The 26,638-nt window shown below is 39.1% G+C and overlaps 1 protein-coding gene across 4 annotated transcripts; it reads right to left on the bottom strand.

Annotated features, from left to right (window-relative positions):
- Window positions 1-201: 201 nt before the first annotated feature.
- RNF170 (ring finger protein 170) lies at window positions 202-24,683 on the bottom strand. 4 transcript variants are annotated; one of them, XM_029226546.1, is made up of 7 exons: window positions 24,552-24,683; window positions 22,330-22,473; window positions 13,242-13,317; window positions 11,461-11,569; window positions 7,834-7,907; window positions 4,674-4,784; window positions 202-910 (listed from the first exon to the last, which is right to left on the bottom strand). In XM_029226546.1, the coding sequence occupies exons 2-7, from the start codon at window positions 22,464-22,466 to the stop codon at window positions 641-643; spliced, it is 777 nt and encodes a 258-aa protein (XP_029082379.1). In that variant the 5' UTR covers window positions 22,467-22,473; window positions 24,552-24,683; the 3' UTR covers window positions 202-640. The 4 variants fall into 4 exon arrangements, with proteins under 4 accessions (XP_029082379.1, XP_029082378.1, XP_029082381.1 ...); XM_029226545.1 differs by having other exon boundaries at window positions 577-910; window positions 13,242-13,320; XM_029226548.1 differs by having other exon boundaries at window positions 577-910; window positions 22,404-22,473; window positions 24,552-24,677.
- Window positions 24,684-26,638: the final 1,955 nt, after the last annotated feature.

Below are 26,638 nucleotides of genomic sequence, written 5' to 3'. Positions count from 1 at the left end.
AATGTCTCACAACTTGTTAATTCTCCTGTCACTTAAGGAAGTGTTCTGTAAACCAGAATATAAAATCAAATTAACAAAGTTCAAGTTTCTTCTTTCCCCTTCAGCTGGTAGCAAAGAATTATATCAGAATGGAAAAGCAGAACTGCTCCAAATGAACAAAACCTAGCTACTCAAAGAAACACTGATTTTTCCCCAATATTGTACAATATTTTATTGTAACCAAAATACTTAGGTGAGTCTCACAGCAATATATTATCATGTGGGTACTCACTGAGAAGGATGAATTGGATAAACTGTACATTTGACAACACCTTACTATACATCCAGTTAACCTGAATAGTTTGGTGGGGGAGAAGATATAGAAGCATCGCATTTTATATAATTCCATATTTTTCCACAACTTTATAGACAACACAGAATGAAGATACAGTTGTAAATCACTATAATTCTCACCTTACTATTGGGACCTGCAACATGTAAAAATTCCAGTCATATATTGCTAGGCATTTGCAAATGACAATCAAATGTTTGTCATACAGTGGTTTTAAACTTGTAAGATAATATTCAAATGCTTTAAACTGCCATGGTCCTTTTGTTCGATTTTACACATTGGCTCAAATATTTTAGTGCACTCATTTTCTCATCTGTTGAGTCTCTGTGTTACTACTTCTCGGTACATAATAGAGATGTAGATGAGCAACAAAAATACGACAAAGAAATCATCGAGAAAGCCTAGAATTCCAAACAGGGCTTCAGGCACAAAATCTAGAGGTGATATAAGGTAGAAAAAAGCCCCCATTAAACAAAGTATTATCCTGATACGGAACATCCAGAAAAGGCCTCCGACCGAAAACACCTCCCTGAATGCATGCCTCAGTAAAGTGGGTAGGTCCATAATTCTTTCCATAATCTGGTAGGGGAAGAACAAATACTGTGATTTGGTATCTAGTGTGTTAGACTTAAAAATAATATAATTTTCTTACAACGTGCAGACAAACTCAGTTAACATGAATGAAGGAGTTTCATGTATTCACTGAACACCATATTTTCTAGTTACACATTTTATTTAAAAATAGTTCTTTGATTACTAGGTTCTTATAAAATAGGTCTTATTGCAGATAATTGAAAAGTAACTAAAATATCAACAAATTTGAAACACAGGGTATAGTAATACAAAACTCAAGTTATTTCTAATTTGAGTTAGTAAAATAAACCAACAAAGAACCCAGTGTACTGAACTAGACTGAGGCTTGAGCTCAAGTCTCAGCTTTAAAGTTGGACACACCACTTATTAGCCAAGTGATCTTGGGGAAAGTTGTTTAACCTACTAGAGATAAGTCAACAACTAACTGAGTATGTGCCACAAGGACTATTAAGAACTAGAAGAGATACTGTTATAAAAGACCTTGATAAATTGCCAGACAATATATAAGTATATACATATACAGAATATATAAGTATATACAGACACATCAACTTTGATGGCTTTGACCATCTAAGAATAGCAATGAAACTGATTTCCTTCTTAGGATGTTTATTCTGCTTAGCTTGAGTTTAAGTGAATTTTTTTTTTTTCCTTCGGTACGCAGGCCTCTCACCGCTGTGGCCTCTTCCGTTGCAGAGCACAGGCTCCGGATGCACAGGCCCAGTGGCCATGGCCCACGGGCCCAGCTGCTCTGCGGCATGTGGGATCTTCCCGGACCGGGGCACGAACCCATGTCCCCTGCATCGGCAGGCGGACTCTCAACCGCTGCGCCACCAGGGAAGCCCTAAGTGAATTATTAATTGCCACAAAAATTTTTGAAATGCCAGGCCCTACCCTTTCTGGAAATGATTATGGTTTCTGAATATATACAGACTAATAATTAGATTATATTTACTTTGTAGATATACTAAAACCCACTGAATTGTATACTTTAAACAGGGGTACTATATGGTGCGTAAATTACATCTAAATAAAGTTTTTTTTTAAAAAAAAGACAGTACCAGCATCTATTTGTATGACCTTGAGCAAGTCAGTTTCGTCTCTGACTGGAAACTTCTCACTTCCTCTGCATAGCTCTTAGCTGACTGCATGACCATAAGGCCGCGTGTAGTAATGAGGCACCGTGACGACTCCTGAACCTAACTTCTTTGAGGTCTTACTTCTCAGGGGTTGGGAGATGCAAGAGAAACTGGCCAGAGGAAGTAAATCACTTCCTGTGGTCATTCCAGTGCCAGTTCAGCTGTTTTTAACAATCTGTATAAATATCACAAATCCAACTCTTAAGTATGTATTTTGTCCAACAAATGCCGAATAAGTTGAGAGGGAGACGAAAATGGGAAGAACTGAGCAAGCAATGAGAAAACGGTTTTAAAAACCCCACCAGACAAAGAAAATCTTGTAACTCCTTTTGGAAAACGGATCACAAAAGAACAAAAATGGTCTTTTTAGAATCACTCCTCATGCTGATTTTCTGTTCTCTGTGGAAGAAACTAATACTTAAAGCAAAACAGCTATACAGCTTTCACAGGGTCTATGGTAAATTACTTAAGATATTCTAATGACCAGCCAGTATGTCTTTTGAATACTGTTCTGTCCTTTATCAGGGCTATTTTGTTCAGTTCTCATATGGTGTTGTTCATACAAAATCTGTAGTGATTAGACAAGAAATATGGAATGGGTTATTGAGAAATGTTTGTGTACTAATCGCAATCTGACTCTAACTCTGGGGTAGATATCAAAGTAAAACCTAAATGTCTGTATTATATTGTAATTTCATCACATACCAAGCTTTCTTATTCATTAAGTATATATCTGATGCACACAAAATAACTGAGCAATGGTATGCTTCACACCTTAAAATACGAATGAACATCTTAAAATGATTTTTTTAAGTTCAGTGGTAGTTCTTGAATTTGAAACTGATTTTCAAAGAATCGTCCTAAGATGCCCCTGGAGGATACATAAGAAAACTGCCGGATCAGAAACAGCAGAAGAGGCTCCCAAAGAATCACGGAGGGCAACAGGGACCAGGTCAAGCTTTTCTTGTCACTAAAAGTTTTGCCTGTCACCATCCACAGCAGGCGAAACTGTATGCCTTTAAATGTACCTGACGTCCCAGAATGAGGAACAGCATGTACGAGGGAGCACAAGTCTACGCAGTTGTGTAATACAGAAGCATTTTAACAGCTTATATTCTTGGCTGGGAGGAGGAGTATCATTTCTATCTTAAGGATAACCATAAATTCTACAAGCATTAAGGCCTACTGTATTCCAGACACTGAGACCATAGTAGTGACTAAATATACACGGTCCTTGCCCTCATGAAGCTTTCCGTCTCCTGAGAGAATGGTAATGAACAAGGTCGGAGGGCAATGAGAGAGACTGCCCTGGTTGATTGGGGACACCCTCTCTGAGGGAGATATACTAGGACCGACCTGAAGGATGAGGAAGTCAGCCAGGAGGCGAGCAGCGGGACAAGCATTCTGAGCAGAGGAAATGGCACGAGTGAGGCACGAAGGTGGGAAGGCCAGGAGCGTGTTCTGAGAGCCGCATCCCGAGGAAGGGGAGGGGGGACCAGGCCATGCAGGGCCTTGAAAGCCACAGCCAGGAGTTGGGACATTATTCCAGAAATTCAGAAGTTTCAAAACACAAGAGCATCGTGGTCTTACTTATGTTTTCAAAATATTACTCGGGCTGCCGTGCAGAGGAAAAGGTCCGAGTGAAGAGGCCACTGCAGTTGTCCTAAGCAAGAGATGGTGGTGGCCTGGCCTAGTCTGATGGCTACAGACACAGGACTTGTTATGAGGCAGAAATGACAGCATTCCCAGAAAGAGAGAAAAGACACATTAGGACTTCTTTACAGATCAGAGAAGGGGAATGAGGGAGAAGAGGACATCAGCACTGAGCTGAGTAAGGCTGAGGTAAGGAGGGATCGGGTCAGTGTTGTGCATGTTACATCTCGTGTCCGAGACGCCAGGAACGCGCCAGTGGGATGTACCCTGAGCAAGTGGACGTCAGAGCCTAGAGCGTGGAGCAGAGTCTGGGCTTCCAGTACAAATTTGTACTGAGTGTGTTCTGGGTTTTCAAGTACATATTTAGTCATACACTTCTAGAATTCTTTGTTAAATTTTGAGAAATTTTGAGAAAACTGGGATGAGTCAGTAAAGTGTGGGTTTTTAATCTATCAAATGCCTTTTTGGGGAGGAGGGGCAACTGTAGAATTAATGTGCTCTTTAAAAATAGAATGCTTTTGAATACCTGACATACAAAACCCCCAACACTTAGGGTTACTTAAGGGAACAAATTCAAATGGGGCCAGGGTAAAATAGAGTAAAACACAATGGTAAAACTCCCTCCAGAAGTTCTCAGTTGTAAGTTTCCCATAAGACAAACCCTATTTTAGAATCACGTAGGAGTCAATAATTTTACCTTTCCCTCCAATGTTTTTCTATTGCTTTTTTTTGCTGGTATCACTTTCATAAAGAGTTTAATAATGCCATTTTTTAAAAGATAGAAAACTGTAGTCCTTGGGAAAGCTGTAACTCAGTGAATGACAGCAACAATGAAAAGTAAAGACTTCACGTAACACACACAGACTTTTCACATTGACTATTTGTTGGTAAATCTCACTTTACAAAAGAGAAGTATCATCACACTCTAACTTTGCACCCGCTACAACATTACTTACAGATCTGGGCTGCCCTGAGAATCTCCGGTTATAATCATTAATATCTTGATGCAATGATACAGCATCCTGAGACTGGTCATTTTCACCAAATACTGTTAGCAGTAAAGTTACCTGTAGATTTACAGAAAAAAAGAATTGTTACATCTTTCTGCAGCATTAATTTTTTTTCATTTTGTGTTATTATTCAATAGAATGAGAAAAGCTTCTGAATTTAGATTTCGCTCATTTCTTTTAACAAAGGCGACACAGGGGAGAAAAGTAAGCTACTGTTTCCTTACAATAAAATCCATTCAAAATGTTATTTGAACTCCTGTAAAATAAAATGGGCACTGGTTTAAGAACTTTTCAATCCACACCAGGGATCAAGTTAGTAGTTCTCTGTTTGGGCTAACAGACATTTGAGGATATAAGAATGATGAGAAAATATTCAGGAGCAAAGTGACATATCACTTTGAGAGAGGAAAATGAGGGCTTTCTTTTTTGATTAAAATCATGATTCCTTATCCTCTCTGGTATCTGAATGATCTTTGAATGCTACCAGCATCACACAGAGATGAAGTTATTGCAGGAACCAGCTCTCAAGCACCCATCTCTACTACAATCAAAAAGGTAATTCTTGATACTGTTATATAACATAATACATTTAACCCTGATTCCTCCATGGCGGAGCTAAGGAGGATACACAAATGTTCCTGGTCTATACTCGGGTAATCTGAAGATGACGGTACCTCGAAAAACAAGTATATTTAAAAATATAACACCTCCTATAGAAATGGCCACTGTACAAAGAGATAAATATGGGAAGGAGCCGTGATAGATTTGGGTTTAAATCATCTCACTGTTGTTTTGACCCTCAGCTCAGCTGTAAAACCAGGACCCCACTGTTCAGGTGCTTCCCAAACAGCCAAACACAGGAGTGCCTAAGAGCAGCAGGTGGTAGGAACAGCAGGTACAGCCATCTCTTCACAAATTTGTTAATAAAGATGAATTCTTTCACTAAATGTTAACTGACCATGTACATGGGCCAGGCACTGCGCTAAGTGCTAGACGTACAAAAAAAGGACAACGTGGCCTTGCGCCTTGGTGATCACAATACCCAGGATAGAAAGGGAGGGAGACGTGTTCAACAGCCCGTTATAAGGCACTGGGGTAGGCGTTATAGTGATGCTGGAGAAGAAGGACTTCCTCTGTCTGGGGTGTCCAGAAAGCTTGACACTTGCACTCACCCTAGGGACGTGGTAGGACCGCTGGCGTGTCAGTGTGCGCGCCCAGGGGAGACGTGGTGACCATGTCCCAGCCACAGGCAGCAGCCTGCACACTGTTCCCAGTGAAGCAGGCGGTGGGGCAGGTAGATGAACTGCAGTGCGAACGCACTGCAGTTAGGGAACCCACAAGTTTATCTCCACCTTTCTCGCCTCTAGCCAATTTATGTGTGGTCCAAAGGATACCACCTGCTAATGCGCATATGCCCTATGAAAAGCCACAGGTAGTGCCAGAAAGAGGGGCAGGTGGTGGAACTAATTGTTTACGGCAAGACCTTTGGCCTGGTCTCCGTGTTGCTGGCAGAGAGCTAAAGATGAGAGGTGGCACTGGCAAATAAGCTTCAGGGCCAACTGCCTTGTGTCACACATCAAATCAGCCGGAGAGGTGGTACCAAAAAATGATCTTCCTCCTAACCATGTGGTAAAAAGTGTGAAAGAGGCAGAATCTGGGGATGTATCGATAGAAGCAAGAAGGAAAGAAGAGAAAGCCTTGAACCTTCCTCTCTCCAACCAAAAAAGGCAGCAGTGGGGGAAGTGGATAAGCGAGAACAATGGCTGAAAGGTACACACACGTGTGTGCATTTCTGTGTATGTGTATATGTATTTAACAGTGCACACTATATGGTTTTATTTATACACAGTCCCCAAATTAGGCAAAACTGATCAGTAATCTTTAGAGGAGCATGCTAAGGTAATAAAACTGTAAAGAAAATCAAGGAAATGCTTATCATAACAGTCAAATAGTAGCTACCTCTAGGAGAGGAAGGAAGCGGGGGAGATTTGGAAGGGGTCCCGAGGAGGCTTCTGGGGCTGTGGCCAGTTTCTGTTTCTTCATCTGAGTGGTGGCTACTCAGGTGTTGCTTTGTGACAAGTCAGCGAGCTGTACCTCTTTATTTTGTGTGCTTTTCTGTATGTCAGTTATATTTTACAAAGAATTTTTGAACAACTGTTGTGCCTTCTCTAATCTTATTTTACTTTGTGGTCCCTGTGGGTTTACGCCTTTCCTGTTTCGGTGGGGTTGCCAGAGGGAGCAAAAGTAAATGCGTGCACTCAATTCAGCATCCTGACTTGGAAGCTCTCCATCCTGGTCGGGACGTCCGTTTGCACTGGAAGACTTCCCAAGGAGAGGCTGTCTGTGTACCTGATCATGAGTCATTATCAGACAGGCATATATTTTAAATGAAAAGAATAATATAAATATAAAGGAAATTCTGAAAGGTGAATAGAACATCCCATTTGGCTATATTTATTAACTTAAAAACTACAAATATCAGTTTCTCAGATTTTTCAAACGAAACAAAATTTTGTTTCTCCAGTTTGTCGAAGAAATTGAGCCGTTTGGTAGCGTACTGACACTTCAGTCTCCGACACGCGTGTGTAAAACCTCACTGCGTCCCTCGGAGGCAGCATCTGTACTGATGTAACAGGCTAATCTGCTCTGGGTGATGCGACGTGGCCACGGCTCCACAAGAGACATTTTTCAAAGGCATTGTTCGTCATTTAAAGCTGTCTGGACCCTCACCACAGATGGGCAGGTTAAAAAGAAAGTACAACTGAAAAACTATTTTTTTCAAAAGAAGTCTATGCAGAGCATATTTGCTTAAGCCTGATTGCCACTTCAGTTGTTCCCTTGCTGGTGTTACAACAAAGACTTATTAGGATTTGGGGAAGGGTTCATGTACCAGCTGTTTTTCACTATGACTGAAGGGATATCAAAGGGAATTCCCTTTTTTTTGAGGTGTCTTAAAGACATTAAAATAATGGAGAAACATCAGAGAAGCTTTGGATAAATGAAGTTCTGCTAAAAACATAAAAATAATTCAAGAGTTAGATACAGAAACTATAAAAATTTACAAAATGAGCTAGTATAAATGATGTTTTCTGGGCACAAACATTACCGTTTGTCTACAGATTGGACAACTGATTGCCCCAAGCCATGAACCGTATCGCCAGTACGCCACAATGCAGGTACCTAATGGGAAGAAAACATTAATATTGATGTTGTTAAGTCCATATATCCTGGGAAAGTTTCATATATTTGAAATATTTTAACAGCATCACCTATTTTAAAATGTTTTTTACTTTATCCAACCAAGTCTTAAGGCAAATTCAAATCTAATAACAATTCCAAGCCACTGAAAAATATTTTAATTTAAACTACCCGTTAAGATACAAGCATTTTTACAATCAAAAGCAAGCATGCATTAACTGCTTCAATGCTATGAGGCTTAACAGAAAATACTGCATTTCCTATGTGAATAAATAAAACAGTAATTGAACATTACTGTACATATGACAACCAACAAATCACACTATAAATTTTCTGTTGCAAATTTGATATATATGTTACAGAAACACAACTTCCATTTTTTTAAAAGTTTAGAAAACCAAGTCACTTAAGTATCAATAATAGTAATTAGGTAGTATGCACAAAGGAGCCAAAGGATACAAAGATTTCACGCTTCCTGCCCTAACAAAGTTCATAATCCAGTTAAGTAACTGAATCAACTTTTGTACTGGACGGATTTGATTTTTCTTCTTGAAGGCATTGATGAGCAGTGAAACAGGTAAACACAGCCTAGAGAGAGGATTTACAGACCTTAAAAAGTGGTGGTAGGTGCACTAAGTGTATAGGCACTAAAGTTCAGACCAGTAACAAATGAAGAAGGAGTATTTTTAAATACTGGCTGATGTTTAAGGAGCCAATTCAGTTTCTTCTCTGCAGGCCCCCATTTCTCAGATCATCCAGGTTCCACTGTGAACCTGAACTAACTGCTTCCTGGCTCCTTCAATCAAATTGAGGGGACCAAGGTAACGTACTTACATGACTCAGAAGGTAGTTACATCTTGAAGTGTGTAATATTAAATTTCAGTACAAAAGGTGTACAGAATTTGAACCCAACTTTGTAGGGTTGGTAAGATTAGACAGGCAGAAGACAGGAGCGAGGACACTCTGGGTTTTGCGATGGCAGGAACAAATCCCAGAGGCAGAAATAATGGTACACAAGGCCACTGGTGAGCAGGCCACTGCCTGAAGCCAAGGCCGCCCAATCTGACCATTAGTGACTGTGGGGAAAAACTGGTTCGATGATTTAAAGACAAGTTTAAAAAGCTAAACCATCTGTATCTGATATCTTTTCCTGCTCTCAGGGTGCTGTGTTAATTCGATAATATTTACTAAATACTTTGAGCAGTCTAATTTCATATAGAAACCATATGAAAGCAAAACTGATCATAAATATGTTAGTATTATTACCATCTGTAATAATGCCTTAGATTTACCTACTACCTTTTCACCCAAAAGTCCACTGTGTTTTGACATATGTTAATTTATTTAATTCCATAACTTTTTCCACAGATTGGAGTATACGTGTCCTTGGTTTGCAAATTATGTAGTGGCCACTTGCCTGCACTGGAAAACTATGGTCCAGCAAATCAAACACTTCAGTTCATACACATCTGCTGTGATGTGCCTGATGCTTTCCCTTAACTAGGATGGCGGGAGAGATGGCTCAATGACTTGAATCCGGGGCACAATCTCTCTAGATCTGTCTATTTGTAAAATGAGAATAAGGCCTCATAAGACTGCCGGGGAATTAAATAAAGTAAGGTGGGTTACAAATGCAAGTTAGGTGAAGTCTGTTGCTGCTGTCATTCTTGACTTGCTGTAAAGGAACAGAACTGTAGTTCCACACATGGAGCTAAGCTGAAATGCTCTTCATATACATGGTATCAGTATCCTTGAACTACTGTTCAAAGAAACACATTTCTATTTATTAAGAAGCTGAATAACTAGTTTTTTGTTTTTTTTTTTAACCTTTGAAGCTACAGACAGTAAATAAAAGTGTCCCAACAAGAAGGGCAGGATATCGGAAGGAATCTACCCTATTACCCCAGACCCAGAGGTAAAACCAAGAGCACAGCACAGCCATCTTTCAACTGACCGGGTTATCCACACAGTGCATCACCTAAGCCTGGGCTGGCAAATAGACTTCGCCCAGCCTGCCAGACCTCACTGATTCCCAACCCCTGCCTCGGGTGCTGTGCTAGGGGACGGCCGAGGCACAGCCAGACCCAGAGCAAGTCCACAATCGATAAAGAACGTCGGCCAGAGGTTTGAGGGGGAATGTCTGCTTTCTCTGATGGCCATTTAATCCCCTACCCCAGCACCTGATCTTTCATTATTTGGCTGCTCACTAGCACTTCCAACAGATAATTAAGGATAGACACTGAAATAGTGCTTTGTAATTTGTTAGTTACTTAGACAAAAACCAGAAGGAAGAGGTTGAAATTCATGGATGAGGCAATGATGGGATTGGTCAGTGCTGACTAAATGGGCACAAGGTATAGAAAACCCTGCATAGCATGGAATGGATTCCAGATACTTTATTTCACCCCCAACAGCATGAACAGTAACACTGTATACCTTGGAATTCTGACTCTTAGACAAAACATACAAAGGGGAGAAAGCAAAGTACAAATCACTGTATGCTACATGTTAAATCAGTACAGTTTGGGAGCAATCAGCACCCTATCTTGCATACAGCTGTTCGAAGGGAAAGAAATACTACCAATAAAAGATAGGTCTCATGATGAGATAAACCTTAAGGAGAGGGTAGTTGTATAAACCACCGTTCACATAGTATTGGGTTGGCCAAAAAATTCGTTTGGGTTTTTGGTAACATCTTACGGGAAACCCCGAACGAACTTTTTGGCCAGCCCAACAGAACTGCGCACAGGCTGTGAAGTCAGACCCGGGTTTAAAACCTAGCTCTGTCCGTCTGCAGCTGGGCTGCCCTTTGTAAAATTTCTTAGCACTGCTGAGCCTCGGGGTTCCTCACCTGTGAGCTGGGATGAGATGGAGTATGTTGCGTCCAGCACACAGCAGGCCCATAATAACTGACTCCTGCCAATCTCACGTGACCACAGCCAGCAGTGGCTATGCGGTATGTCCCATCACTCTCTGTGACTCTTCCTGGAAGGTCAGGAGATGCCCAGGGGTGGACAGCACCCCTTCCTGACACTAAGTGCGACATCAACGTCCCTTCTCGTCCCTCTACATGTTCTAGGGTTCCCAAGCCTCTGGAAGTCCCGGAGGAAGAGAGGTAAGAACTTCTGCACCGACTCAGAGTGAAAAAGAGGTGGCAGAGCCAAGGGAAGGTCTCGGGCAAGGTCCTTGGGAGAAGAACCCTGCTGCCTTGGGAAGGAGGAGTAATAAATGAAACCACCAGAAAGCGATGAAAATGAGGAATTCAGTGACTCCCTCATGGTACAGATATCCTTAACTCACTATTCAAAGAAACACATTTCTGTTTATTGGGGGGTTGAATAACTAGTCTTTTTAATCTTTGAACTACGGACACTAAATAAAAGTGGCTGACAACAAGAGCAGGATCTCAGAAGCAATCTGCCCCACTCACAAAATACAAAACGTGACAGAGAGAAAATTAGGAATCCGGCTTGTGCACACACACGGGTCTTGGTCTAAATAGTCACTTTTACCAAGAACAGCATTGTTTGCTTACCACAAAAGAGATGTCCACAGTTTGTTTCAACAGGGAGGGAAGCTTGATGTAAACAGATCGGACAGTACATGTCAGTGTAGAACTGCTGTCGGGCAGCAGCAGGTGCATCCTGGTGAGAAGACAAGTGCATACTGAGACACGACACACACAGTCTTTTCAAAATTCATCTTCATGCTAAAAGATACTTAACAATACAGTCAGGACTGTGCAATCCTCAAATTTTAGATGTGCACTAGTTAAGGTCTTACAAGTTTGAGAAACTTATGAGGCTCCAGTGTTGTTCTGCCTAAACTGCATGGTCTCTACCTTCCTTCCTGAACACAGTCTAAAGATAAAGATAAAAAGATATATCTAAAGATAAAAAGCCGATTAACTCAGGAGTTACTCTATTAGAAAGAGTAAGTTATTCTGGGTAACACAGGCTGAGCTCATGCATTCATTAGCTGAAAATAAGAAATGTCAAACTACTCCCCAGGTGTTAGCTTTCTTCTATTTTTAACATCTGTTTCATTCATACATTCCTGATAGTCGTTACATGTCTGAAGATTATGCGATAGTTGTATGTGAAATCACTTTGTAAATTATAAAACACCAGGCCAGCATGAATTATTGATAACAAGAGCTCTGGAACACAGTACCACTAATATGCTTAAACTATTTTTGCATCAGTGAATTTAAGTTCTATGAAGCAAGAATTCTTGTCTGTTTAGTTCACAAATGAATTCTCAATGCCCAGAACAATGTCTGACATATGGTAGATGTTCAATAAATATTTGGTGAATGGATAAATCATAAAAACCCTCTTTGGAATTAAAATTTGACTGGTGGGTAGACAATTTTTAATTTTGTTTTTGATATTAGGTATCTCAGCATGAAGGTATACAATGTCCTACTTAATCCAGCTTTCATAAAATATATTACATTTCTGGTTCTTAGGGAATCCATATGGTTAAAAGCAAAGAAGAGGCAGAGGAGAAAAGTTTTCTTCTTTGCCTAAGTAGTTTTAACAACTTTGATCACCGAAGAAAAAGAAAAGGAAAAAAAGCCATCCCTTATAGTCATTTCTTTGAAGGTTTTAGGGGAATATAGTTTATTTATTTTTTAAAATTTATTTATTTATTTTTGGCTGCATTGGGTCTTCGTTGCTGCGCGTGGGCTTTCTTTAGTTGCTGCGAGCGGGGGCTACTCTTCATTGCGGTGCACGGGCTTCTCATTGCGGTGGCTTCTCTTGTTGCGGAGCACGGGCTCTAGGTGCGCGGGCTTCAGTAGTTGTGGCTCGCAGGCTCTAGAGCGCAGGCTCAGTAGTTGTGGCACATGGGCTTAGCTGCTCTGCGGCATGTGGGATCCTCCTGGACAAGGGCTCGAACCCGTGTCCCCCGCATTGGCAGGCGGATTCCTAACCACTGCACCACCAGGGAAGCCCGGGAATATGTTTTAGAAAGAGTAGTTTTTCCACTACATTTCATTAAAGCCAATTAGACAGTAATTATTTCCTCACAAGTAAATAATAGGAAAACTGTTGTCTTTTTTTTTTTTTTAAACTGTTGTCTTTTAAAGCAAGTTAAAACTAAATTCATGAAAACATCTTAATTAGATTAAGACTAGTCATTTGCTTAATCTGAAAATGTACAATCAATAGAATAATAAAGGTAACTCCAAGCAGGAAAGAAGCACATGCTTCCAAAAAGGAATTTATTGATATATCATCACAATTTCTTATGCAAGGGGAGTGATAACATCTACTCCTCATACAAATGCACAGATTTATATCACAACAGTACCTGTTCTGTTTGAAGTTGTTCCCGAAGCACCCGTACTAGCTCTTGGTTTTCTGGGTGAATGTTTTGATGTGCATTTCTGCTGAATAAATTATAATACGGTTTTAATATAAAATATTGTTAGATGAATCCATTTTCCTTATGGGTCTAATTTTTGACCTAGACTACTAGCAACATAAGAAATGTAAATGATGGCCTACAACTGTACTCCAACTGTAGGACTGAACATTCTAGGCTATTCTGAGATCACTGATTATCGGCTCATTTCAGGTTTAACTGGCAAATGATGAAATCCAGAGGCCTAGTACCTTGGGGATTGAATGTAATTTCAGACTTACATATAATATAACACGTTTATTTCTTTTGTAAGATTTCTTGTATTATTATGTATTTGAACACTTTTCCATATCTAATTAGGTCCTTCTCCCAACTTTTCACCTATGAGGTGAGAGGGACAGAGAAAAACAAAACCTAAAATGTATAATGTAGAAAAGCCCAAACCTATGATACCACTAATCTCTTAACATTAACAATTAAAATGAAGAATCAAAGGCAGGAAGTTAGAGGTCCATATAAAAGGATGGGATGCGTGAAGTGAGGACTGAAAACTAGAAGCAGTGGTTAGGTTGGTAGGGTCAGGGGTGAAGATTTACATCTGAATCAGTTTAGTTTCATTTGGCTATAGAAGTTTCTTCTAAACCTAAATCTCTTTAACAGCAATATTTTAAGTCTACTCAGTGTCAGTGTTATTAATCTACAGAAGAGCCTTTACTCTCTAGTTGACCCAATATAGCACAGCAATAAGAATTCTAAATCAATATTCTAATGGGATAAGGAAAATTAAAGAAATCCATCCCAGGGTTATTTAATTTTTAGTAAAAAATTTAAATTTTAGAAAAGAAAGCCGAAAAAATATAACCATTAGTTCAGAGACAACATAAAAACAATTTAAAGTCAAATATCTAATCAGAAGCTCAACATAAATGTAATGAAACTACTTGAATTCTGTTTAAACACCTTAAATTTTGGTGGATTATTTATTTTAAAATGTTACGTTCTTATGACTGAATAAATGAATTAGTGAAAGAAAGCTACTCTATGGGAAAAACAATCTATCAAGGAACAGCCCAGGAAGCAGCCTATTTACACACCAGGAAACACCCAGCTAACTGGAAAATTCTCAGCTCTTTGACAATGAAAAACCATTCCCTTTTCATTGGAAAAAAACAGTCATGGTTTTCTGAGGATTGATGTAAACCATGTGACTGGAAGGTCTTTCTTTTGGTCTCTTTCCATAAAAGAGAAGATATAAAATTCTTAAATCTGATAGTAGAATATTAGAAAAGTCAAAGTATAGCCAAAGAACAAGAACAAACAGCCCAAGATGCTAAACATGGCCTGTAGCTCAGGGAGCTAATTGTGACTGGCAACTTTGAGTACAGAACCAAGAATCTAGAAATCTAATCAAGATAGATTGAAAGCTAGATTAGAAGATCAGGAACATACTGTTATAGAGAAAACCTCAGGCCTCAAATGGCATCACCTGTGCTAAAGCCTATGACACCAAACCGAGACTTCACACCTGGCCCAACTGCAGCTCCCACCTTCCCCAGGAATGGGATCTGAATTGGTCAATCTGGGGTTTCCTGGTCAGTACCAAGGAGGTAGCCTGCATGATAAGACCCCTGCCATTTCCTTCCCCCAGAAGAAGAAGTCTTGGCCTGAAATAATCCTAACTTTTCTTTTGCTAATAACTTCCTTGCCCCACCCTCCTTCTGCCTATAAAAACCTTCTATTTCATACAACTCCCGGAAATATCTCTCTACTTGCTGGATGGGGTGCTGCCTGATTCATGAATAGCTTAGTAAAGCCAATTAGATCTTCAAATTTACTTGGTTTAATTTTTGTCCTTTATCAATATGATCACCTTAGCTATGAGAAAATGATGGCATTTGACACTAAGCAGGTCTAAAGTGAGATGCCAAGGAAAACAGTGGCTCTGCTATGAAACAGAAGTACATGTGTTGTTAGTGTATTTATCAACGATTTATGGTCCTTCTAACTTCTCTGAAAAGAGAAACCAAAACTGTCAAACCAGTTAAGTTATATGTAGCCCTGGAAAAGAGCCAGGAACCTCTGATATGAGGAAAGCAATGATACCCAAAGCGTGGGTCAGGAAAGGAAGTTTGAATCAAAGTTTACAAATATGCAAGCATGTGGTTCATAGGTTAACCTGCCTACCAGACCCTTCTGACTGGCTTCTGGTATGTCAACACATGGCAGCTATTATTAATGGCTTAAGAAGGAAGACCAAATAGAAAAGATTTAAAAAGAAATTAATTATAACTACAAAACATTGCTGAAAGATATTAAAGACACAAATAAATGGAAAGACATCCCATGTTCATAGATTGGAAGACAACATTGTTAGGATGTCAATACTATCCAAAGTGATCTATCTTCAGATTCAGTGCAACCCCTCTCAAAATCCCAACAGCATTCTTTGCAGAAATAGAAAAACCCATCCTAAAATTTATATGGTATCTCAAGGGACTCCAAATAGCCAAGATAATCTTGAAAGAGAAGAACAAAGTTGTAAGACACTTCCTGATTTCAAAACTTGCCACAAAGTTATAGTAAAAACAATGTGGTGCTGGTAATAAGGACAAACGTATAAACCAATGGAATAGACCCCAGAGACCAGAAATAAACTTTCACATATATGGTCAATTGTTTTTTTAAAAATATTTATTTACTTATTTATTTGGCTGCACCAGGTCTTGGTTGCGGCAGGCAGGGTCCTTAGTTATGGCATGCAAACTCCCAGTAGCAGCATGCATGTGGGATCTAGTTCCCTGACCAGGGAGCGAACCCAGGCCCCCTGCATCGGGAGCACAGAGTCCCAACCACGGCGCACCAGGGAAGTCCCTGGTCAATTGGTTTTTGACAAGGATGCCAAGACCCTTCCGTGGAGTAAGGACAGTCTTTTCAACAAATGGTGCGGGAAAAACTGGATATCCATATGCAAATATAATGAAGTCGGACCCTTACCTCATACCATATACAAAAATTAACTTAAAATGGATAGAAGACCTAAACTTAAGAGCTACAACTATAAAAATCTTAGAAAAAAACACAGAGGGAAATCTCTGTGACCTTGGATTTGGCAATGATTTCTTAACCATGACACCAAAACACAGGCAACAAATGAAAAAATAGATAAATTGGACTTCATCAAAATTTAAAAATTCTGTGCATCAAAGGACACTATCAAGAGTATAAAAAGACAACCAACAGAATGAAATAAAATATTTATAAATCATATATTTGATAGGTGATTAAGATAGAATATAGAAATAACTCAAACACAAAAAAGCAAACAACCTAATTCGAATATGCACGAAGGACTTGAATAGACATTTCTCTAAAGAAGTCATACAGATGGCCAATAGGCACATGAAATGATGTTCAACATCATTAGTCATCAGTGAAATGCAAATGAAAACCACAGTGAGATACCCCTTCACACCCAGTAGGATGACTATCAAAAAAACACAAAGTAGCAACTGTTGGCCAGGATGTAGAGAAATTAGAACCATTGTGCATTGCTGGTGGGAATGTAAAACAGAGCAGCTGCTGTGAAAAACAGACTGAAGGTTCCTCAAAAAGTTACACACAGAATTACCACATGATCATGCAATTCCAGTTGAAAGCAAGGACTCAGATTCTTGTACCCCAACGTTCACAGAGTACCATTCAAAATAGACAAAAGGTGGGAACAACCTAAATATCCATCAACAGATGAATAAACAAAATGTGGTATATACATACAATGGAATATATATATATTTTTACATCTTTATTGGAGTATAATTGCTTTACAATGGTGTGTTAGTTTCTGCTTTATAACAAAGTGAATCAGTTATACATATACATATGTTCCCATATCTCTTCCCTCTTGCGTCTCCCTCCCTCCCACCCTCCCTATCCCACCCCTCCAGGCGGTCACAAAGCACCGAGCTGATCTCCCCGTGCTATGCGGCTGCTTCCCACTAGCTATCTACCTTACGTTTGGTAGTGTATATATGTCCATGCCTCTCTCTCGCTTTGTCACAGCTTACCCTTCCCCCTCCCTATATCCTCAAGTCCATTCTCTAGTAGGTCTGTGTCTTTATTCCTGCCTTACCCCTAGGTTCTTCATGACATTTTTTTTTCTTAAATTCCATATATATGTGTTAGCATATGGTATTTGTCTTTCTCTTTCTGACTCACTTCACTCTGTATGACAGACTCTAGGTCTATCCACCTCATTACAAATAGCTCAATTTCGTCATACAATGGAATATTATTCAGCCATAAAAAGGAATGAAATTCTGGTAGATGATACAGCATGGATGAACCTTGCATGCGTTACTAAATGAAAATGCCAGAATGCTAAATGAAATAAGCCAGACACAAATGGACAAACACGGTCTAATTCCACTTTATGAGGTACCTAGAATAGCCTAATTTCTCGAGGCAGAAGGTGGAATAAAGGTTACCAGGAGCAGGGGGAGGAGAAATAAGGAGTTATTATTTAACTGGTAGAGTTTCTGTTTCGGATGATGAGAAAGTTCTGGAAATAAACAGTGGTGATGGTTACATAACACTGTGAATGTACTTAATGCCAATGAATTGTACACTTAAAGTGATAACTTTTATGTTAAGGATATGTTACCACAATAGAAACAAAGGATGAATTATAATGACTACAGACATCAAAGAAATTACAGAAAAGAGACAAAAAGTTCCTTTGTTTGAATCTTCTAGTACGCATGCTACCCCTCCCCTAACTCATTAATTGAATACTTCAGCTAAAGTAGCAGGATGACAATTGCCAACTGAATTTGAATCTGAACAGCTGGACAGCAACTTAAACTGACCTCCCATCCAATCATATGACAGATTCAAGACAACATCCACGTAATGGGGAGCACCTTATATCATTTGAAAAGTTATATCTTAGGTTAAGCCAAAATCTCATCATTTAGCTCCACCTATTGGCCCGGTATGAGATAATAGAAAATATATATTAATAGATATTGGTCTCTGCTCCTGGTTCCTGGCACAGAGCTCCAGAAACACTTGCAAATTCCTAAGTGATAAGAGTACTAGGAGTACCTTGTATTCTAAGATTTGGTCTTTGACCTGGCCCCTCACACAGGGTTCCTGAAGGCCTTGTAAATTCCTGGGTGACAGGAGTGTCTTTTGCTCTAATGAGGTGACTCTGGGTGGGCTCCTGGATGAGGGCTGCTCCCCGGAAGGACAAAGTCCTGATTAGGAGCTTGGAATGTTCAGCATCTGCCACCCCTGCCCCCATTCTCCAGAGAGAGGAGGGGCCAGAAACAGAGTGAATAATCGATGACGCCTACATGAGGGAGCCTCCATGAGATCCCAGCAGTGCAGTCCGGAGAGCTTCAGGTGGGTGAACACGTCCACACCAGGAAGGTGACGCACCCCAACTCCACGGGGACAGAGGCTCCTGCGCTCAGGACCCCCCGGACCTCGCCCTATGCATCTCTTCATCTGGCTGTGCATCTGTATCCCTTATCACACCCTTTAATAAACTGGTAAACCTAACTGCTTCCCTGAGTTCTGTGACCTGCTCTAGCAAATTAATCAAACCTGAGGAGGGGGTCACGAGAACCTCCGATTTCTTGTGGATAACCTGGGGACAGAAATCAGACAGAAGCTGGGGGTGACTTGGGGACCGACTACTTGCCGTTGGCATATGAAGTGTGGTGGTGAGCAGGCTTGTGGGACTGAGCCCTTAACCTGTGGAGCTGACACCATCTCCAGGCAGACAGTATCAGAACTGAGTTAAATTGTGGGACGCCCAGCTGGTGTCATGGAGAATTGCCTGGAGGGGAAAAGCCCACACACATTTGGTGACCAGAAGTGAAGAGTTCTGTGTAAATATAAAGGAGACACAGGAGAGAAACGGTAGGGAAGAACTGGGTCCTTCACTACATAAGAAGGAAAAATCTGTAGGTTTTGTCTTTTACACCCTAGTTCTCTCCATGAAGCTACACAGAATTAACCTAATTCTTCTTCAACAAAACAAGCTCTCATCGTATTTAAAGCTTTTGCATCCTACAGTCTTTTCCCCTAAGCTGGATAGCCCCAGTTCTTTCAGGCATTTTTATATGATTTGTTTCCATAGCTTTACCCATTTTGATAACCTCCCCTGAATGTTTTCCAATTTAAAATTCTTGACCCAAACTGACTATAATCTATATGTGACCTTTATCTGATTATTCTGATTAATACACCTTGATGCTGTTAAGTTTTTGGCAGCTACAACATACAATTGCCTTATTAATAGAAACTTCTATTTTGGGCTTCACATCACTACAGTCTGTGAGGAAAAATATTTTATTTACAAGTAATAATTATCCATAGTAGAGAAATTAGAAAAACAAATAAAGGAAAAGAAAAATATTTTTAAATAAAATTAATTTTATAAAAATACTTTTTTTAAACAAAATGGGCTACTTGACCTATGGTTTTGTCATGTGCCTTTTACTTAATTCTCACTCAACAATTTATCATGGATACTTTCAAATGACAATAAATTCATATCTGCATCCCATTCTTAATAGGTAAAGAGCAGATTTTTTTTTTGGTATTTGCCTAGTCATGACCCATTTTTAAAACAGCTTGATTGAGGTGTAATTAATCACCACCATCAATTTTAGAACATTTTCATCACCTCAAAAAGAACCCTGTACCCTTTAGTTATTGCCCCCATATCTCCAACTCCAGTTCTATACAACCACTAATCTACTTTCTATCTCTATGGATTTTCCGATTGTGAACATAAGAACAGAATCAAATATATGGCCTTTTGTGTCTGGCTTATTTCACTTAGCACAATGTTTTCAAGTTTCCTCCATAAGGTAGCATGTGTGCATCAGTATGTCATTCCTTTTTAAAGCTGAATAATATTCCATTGCATGGATATACCACCTTTTGTTTACCCATTCATCTATTGATGGATCCATTCATCTGTTTCCACCTTTTGGCTATTATGAATAATCCTGCTGTAAACATTCCTGTACAAGTTCTTATGTGGAGATATGCTTTCATTTCTCATGGGTATATATACTTAGGAATAAAATTGCTAGCATATATGGTAACACTATGTTTACTCATTTGAGGAACCGATAGTCTTCCAAAGTGGCTGCACCATTTTAACTCCCCTACCAGTAGTGTATGAGGGTTCCAATTTCTCCATATCCTCAACAATTGTTATTATTTGACTTTTTGGACCTAGCCATCCCAGTGGGTATGAAGCTGTATCTCACTGTGGTTTTGATTTGCATTCCCCTGAATGACTAAGAATGTCAGGCATCTATTCACGTACTTATGGGCCATTTGTATATCTCTGGAGGAATGTCTATTCTGGTCCTTCGCCCATTTATTAATTGGGTTACTCATCTTTTTATTATTGAGTTTTGGGTTCTCTACGTATTCAGATATAAGGGCCTGATCAGATATATGACTTGAAATGTTTTCTCCCATTCAGTGAAATGACTTTTCACTGTCTTGATGAAGTTCTTTGAAGCAAAAAAAGTTGTTACTTTTGATGAATTCCAATTTGTCTATTCTTTCTTTTGTTGATCATGCTTTTGGCATCATATCTAAGAATCTTCATGATTTACTCCTATGTTTTCTTGTAAGAGTTTTATAATTTTGCCCTTACATTTAAATCTTTGATCCATTTTGAGTTAAATTTTGCATATGATGTAGTATGGGTCCAACTTTATTCTTTTGCATGTGGCTATCCAGTTGTCCCAACATCATTTGTTGAAATCTTTCCCCACTGAAAGGTCTTGGCACCATTGTCAAAAACCAGCTGACCACAGATGTATGGGATGACCCATTTTTAAATCTTGATTCTGTTGTACCAATACATTAGCTATCCATCCCAACTGACAATTTAACAAACATGCTTCTTTTGTCTTCTTCATCCCAGTTGCTAACAGAAATGAGAAGAACAGGCTCAGAAGCAGAGCCCTGCAACAATTCAGTGTCCTTCTTTTTTGGCTTACACTAAAACATTAGTCAGCACTCCTGGGAATGATCTGTCAACCAGTTATAAACTCACTTAAATCTGCTATCATCTGGTCATCATTTCCCCACTATGTCCACAAGGGCATCACCAGGTACCGTGTAAAATACTCTACTGAAATCAAGATAATGTCACCCTAATAAGAAACTAACCATGCAGAGGTAAAAGAGAATGCTCATATTCTGTTTAATAATCCTTTCTATAATTTTTATAAGAAACTAACAGATCTGTACTTTTTGGAATTACTGTAATCTCTTTTCTACTTTATACTTTTGTCATTTCTGTTTTCAACAATATATACAAAATTTTATTTATCTCCATGTGTTAATACTTAAATTTCTAGTTTACTACCCTATCTCTGTTTATTGGTACATAGACATCTAAGACCTTTAAATAGTATTCCTGATTCTATAACAGTAATTTTTTAAAAATATTTTAATTCCTTTAATCCTCTCAACAGCCCTATGTTCTAAGTGTTTCACATTTATTAATTCACTTAATCCTACATAACAGCAATTTTAATTCTAATCTTAATCCCTCCATACTGTCCAAGATTTTTTTGTCCCAGTTTTTTTCATTTAAACACTGAAAATATATTTGCACCTATTATATCACCTATAAGTTGATGAATTCAATTATGAAAATTACATTTTAAAACTGTGATACTCCAACAGAAAATATTAACATTTTATTCAAAATATGGGTGATAAATCTAAATTTTTTTGACTAGACAGTTGATGCCGGGAAAAATACACAGTAGCATTTAGAGCCTAGTGGAAAATAAAGTACCTTAGTAAATACATACAATCACTGAACTCATTATTTGCTTTTTTTTGGTTAGTTTCTGCTTTATAACAAAGTGAATCAGCTTTATTACTTGCTTTTAATATTAAGTATTAAACATTACTAGAAGCAGTCAGAAAGTCAGTGGCCCTTGGAAATACGTATTATTTAAATTCTTTTGTCCTTTAGTCTCACCTGAAAAGTGCATATACCAGGGTAGCAATCAAAGCGAAACTGACCACAACTGCCACAAGTACTTGGTCACTTACTCCTTCTATGACTGAATCATCATCCAGTTTCAAACTGTGAACTTCACCTTGATATTTGGCCATTCCAGGTCTAAAAGAAAAAGAGATAAGATGAAAATTAAAAACGACACAGTGAAAATGAAATATATTAATAAAAACGATATAAACGTAGCTGACTTCTGATATATGTATTTTTTTGTAGCACCCACTTGAGGTAGGTTGCATTAAGTACATCTCCAGTGGGGAATGCCCCATTAATGAGTTCTTTAAAATCATTAAAGAAGAAAAGACATTTCTCACGCCCAATTGCTCTTTTCTTATTCCTGAATACCAAATAAATTCTCCACATAGATCACATCCCTCTTCTCCCTCATGGCACTGAATGTGCGTCGTGGAATGTACCATGTACGGATACGGAAGGAAATATATTGTCTTCTTCTGTAAATATTCCTGTATTACCTGGCATACTGCCCTGTACACAGAAGGACCTAATAAATATATGTTTAAATAGGAGTGACTTACCTTACTTATGGTGTTAGTAATTTGAAAAGTAAAAGACATGGAGGCTATAGAACATTTATAGCTATACTGAGACTACTTGAATTAATGAAAATTCTATTGCTTGGAAAACGATTAGCCTCACTTGGAACTAAGCTCAGTTTATGGTTCAGAATTCTGGGAACTGCCTGGAATATGGAATCACCCTGAGGCTGCATTTCCTTATGAAGAGAAAAGGGAGGATATGAAACTCTCCCTCCCATACACTAAACTAGAGGAAAATGGTAATACCCAATTTCTATAGATATGAGGGGAGATGGTCCAACCACATCAGAGTCCAAATATCACAGGTTATTCCTACTTTTTTCTGATGGCAAACACTAAAGTTACTTAAAATCTTGTAAGACACCTAAAGGGAAATAAAGGCAATACAATTCAATTAAATATACATGACTAATCATAATTAACCTGTACTTATGTAATGTCCTGCACTGAAAACAGTTTTATTCAATATCATCATTAATCAGGTGAGTTTCTGTTAAAAGGAAACTTTGAGTGTGAAAGTCTAACACCTTTGAAAAGAACCTGAACTGGCTGCTAGTAAGAAAATTACCTCTCATGGAAGAAACTTAAGCAAACAAACAGATCAAAGGTGGCTTTCATCAGCTTTACACATGGTAATGGCCTGATGTATCAGGAACTTTCTAATGACAGGTTTCAAGTATCCTTCATGAAAGCACACACCAGAAACTCAGAGAAGGAGCTCTAACCTCAGTATTTTATTCAAAAGAAGAGTCAAATGAACTGCCAAATGAAACTGAAGAAAAAAGCCTCAAGTGATCTTGGGGTGGGCCATGTAGTCAATCTAGATTTTTATGTTGTCAGGTTTCCTCTTTTTAAATTGAAGATGCTGTGGCTGTCAGAAGTCCTGTCAGTGAGAACTACTTGCATCTGCTCAGAGATCAGCAAAATGTTATCCTGTGTGGAGAGTCCCAGCCTCCAATTACTGAATCCAGTTCGGAGGATTTTCTCCTAGCTGTACATTTAGGGAGTTCACTACTTTGTACTATTTCTTTTTCTAATGGGTTACATTTGTTTCACTACTTTGTACTATTTCTTTTCTTAATGGGTTACATTTGTTTCTATGTCCTTCCAAGTGTAATCACTGATCACGTGACTAAATTCTACTCTATACATTCTATATATATATATATATATATATATATATATTCTTATATCACTGAATCACTTTGCTGTACACCTGAAACATAATATTGTAAATCAACTATAGTTCAATAAAAAAATAATCAAAATTATATGTATATATATTCTACTGTATAAAGACATACTTCTACCAATTATACCCTTCAGACGCTGCTTCATTCACATATCCAAGAGCTCAGAGATCCAGGATACTTTAAGTATTGCAGGACCATGTAATGTTATTTGCATCATTTTATAGCAAAAGTTCCCAATGTTGTTGAAATGAAGAGTTACTTTTTATTGCCACAAATTCTAGTGTCACTGAAGGAGGTGCTTGGGCTGAGAGAGGGTAGGAAGGGAGGAGACTGCTGGTAAGTCTCAGAGAGGAACAGAAAGGTCAGCTGCACTTCCCTGCCACGCGGAAATCCCAGCCCTCACATGGATAACTACTAATGGTGTCTGACCAACCTGTCGGGGCTTCAGTAGTTAACTTCCGCCAGTAGTTTTTCTTATCACAGGAGTCCAAAAAGGAACTGCAGGCGCTGCTGGCTCAAAAATGAGGTATTATGCCACCACCTCAGTTTGGAAAGAAGCCAATCTAAGAATACGGGGGATAAACAATAAAAGGAAATAAAATTTTCTACTTGAGGAGTTGACCTTATACCCCAATCTTGAAAATGAATTCCAATGTCAACCTGAACTTCAGTCCTCCAACCTCTGCTCATCTGGAACAAATCAATGCTGCTGATTTGGACCAAGGGCACAGGCTCTCAGCGCAAGCCCAAGCCCCGCGGCATGGCATGCAGGCGCCGGAGTTTACCTCCAATTCTGCTACCACAACTGGGACCCCGCTTAATCTCTTAGGACCCCTCATTTTCTGCAAAATATGAAGGCTGGATCTGAAGATTTCTTAAGTTCCCTCCACCACTACATTTCTCTGATTCAGAGCTTTCTGGAATTGAAAAAAAAAAAAAAGGCAGGAAAGCTAAATAAACAAAGGTTAAAATGATTACAAGTGGGGAGCAGGCCTGGGAGAGCCAGATCCTCACCTTTCCCAGGATACAGTTCTATAGTCTGAATTCTTTTCAAGAACGTATTACTTTAGCAATAAAAATAGAAGCCAGTGTCTGCTTCCTTCCTTCAGAGATGAAAATTAGACTTCAGTGCTCAAAGATTTAAGACGTCTCTCCCCAGTACCATTCTTACAGAGCACCCTAGACCCTCCCAGTTTCCTGATGGTGCCCTCTGAAAACCTCAGTGACTGGCACAGGGAGGCGCCTGCGCTGGCTACCTCTTACCCCGCTGAGCAGCGCACAGGGGATTTTACATGTTGCAGGGGCCTTGCACTAAATGCTGCTCGCTTGAAATCCCAAAGCAAGGTTATTAAATTTATAAAACATGGCATCTAATCTATTTCATAGGGTCCTATCAAATGAAAACAAGTTAGTAGTACTCTGTTGTTAACTATTTGAGATTTACAGAAACAAAACACCATAGATCTTGGAAACGGTGTTGATAATTGATAGAAAAATTGATAATTGAGAGATGGGGGAGTGATTTCCAGCACTGGCTTTGTTATTGCTTAGCTGGCTAAGTCTTACTGAGTAGCTTAATACATTGAAGAAGCATAAGCTTTGCAGTCAGACAACTGTGTACTTGTGCAAAATCTGGGTCTCAGCTTCCTCATGTGTAAAATACATAAAATTAAGTTGAACTATATCAAGCAACCACTTTTTTTGGCAAAAAAACCACAAAACCACTCTAGTTTTGTGGAGTTCATGATATAACAAAGGTAGAGCACTTACATATTGCTTGGTACATCATACAGGCTCTCAATTAACGGAAGCTATAATATTTTGATTACTATTATTAACAACCCTCAAGGAATCTGCAGAACCATGGTAAGACGTGGCCATGCCTTCCTTACAGCTACACTAAGTAGCATCTCAAGCTCGCTTTGATCTAAGCTCTAAGTATGTATTCCCTGGGAAACTGGATAAACTTGGCACACTACGGTGAAGGACACTCCCCTGTTTACTTGAATGTGATAAACAGCTGTAGATGAGAATTAGCCTCCAACTAACTGGAGTAAGGAGACAGCTAAGACAAGTGCCACTCACCTCTCTTTGGTCTTTTCCAAAGCTTTCAGGAAAAATGAATCAAAACAACACAGACAAATAAGGGAAATATAGGAAATTCCGTAACTTCAAAGGAGAAACTCCATGTCTTTTTACCCAAGCTCATGTAAAAACATGATGGCCACATGGCTTCTGCAGACAATTACACACATTCAAGAAGTTTTTAATATAATTTCCTTCATGGAGGGTAACTGGAGCTACGGAATGAAATCTCAAGAACACTGCACATCATGCACAAATGCATTGTGGGTGAGCCATCAAACCTGAGAAGGGAGGCTGAGGTCAACTGTGTCAAAGTCCTAAAAACCAGAGCAGCTGGCGTGAAGGTGCTCACCCATTACAGGCCTTCCAACAAGGCTCCACATCCAAAGACAGGTTACACAGGCATCAGGCTGACTTGATGACTTTACATGCCTA

This window comes from Monodon monoceros, unplaced genomic scaffold (assembly GCF_005190385.1).
Source record: "Monodon monoceros isolate NGI ecotype Baffin Bay Population unplaced genomic scaffold, NGI_Narwhal_1 Super_Scaffold_17, whole genome shotgun sequence".
NCBI lineage: Eukaryota > Metazoa > Chordata > Mammalia > Artiodactyla > Monodontidae > Monodon > Monodon monoceros.
Note: the sequence above shows the minus strand (reverse complement) of the source record. Positions and strands in the feature narration are given on the sequence as shown.

Bases quoted from the DNA above. Each gene is read 5' to 3' on its own strand.
- RNF170 (XM_029226545.1), bottom strand. From the start codon at position 22,466: ATGGCCAAATATCAAGGTGAAGTTCACAGTTTGAAACTGGATGATGAT. The intron at 11,570-13,241 runs GTACTGTTGTGA...TCTTCTCACCAG, and splicing joins AACAACTTCAAACAGAACAG to GATGCACCTGCTGCTGCCCG. The intron at 911-4,673 runs GTAAGTAATGTT...TTCCCCTACCAG, and splicing joins TCTCAGGGCAGCCCAGATCT to ATTATGGAAAGAATTATGGA.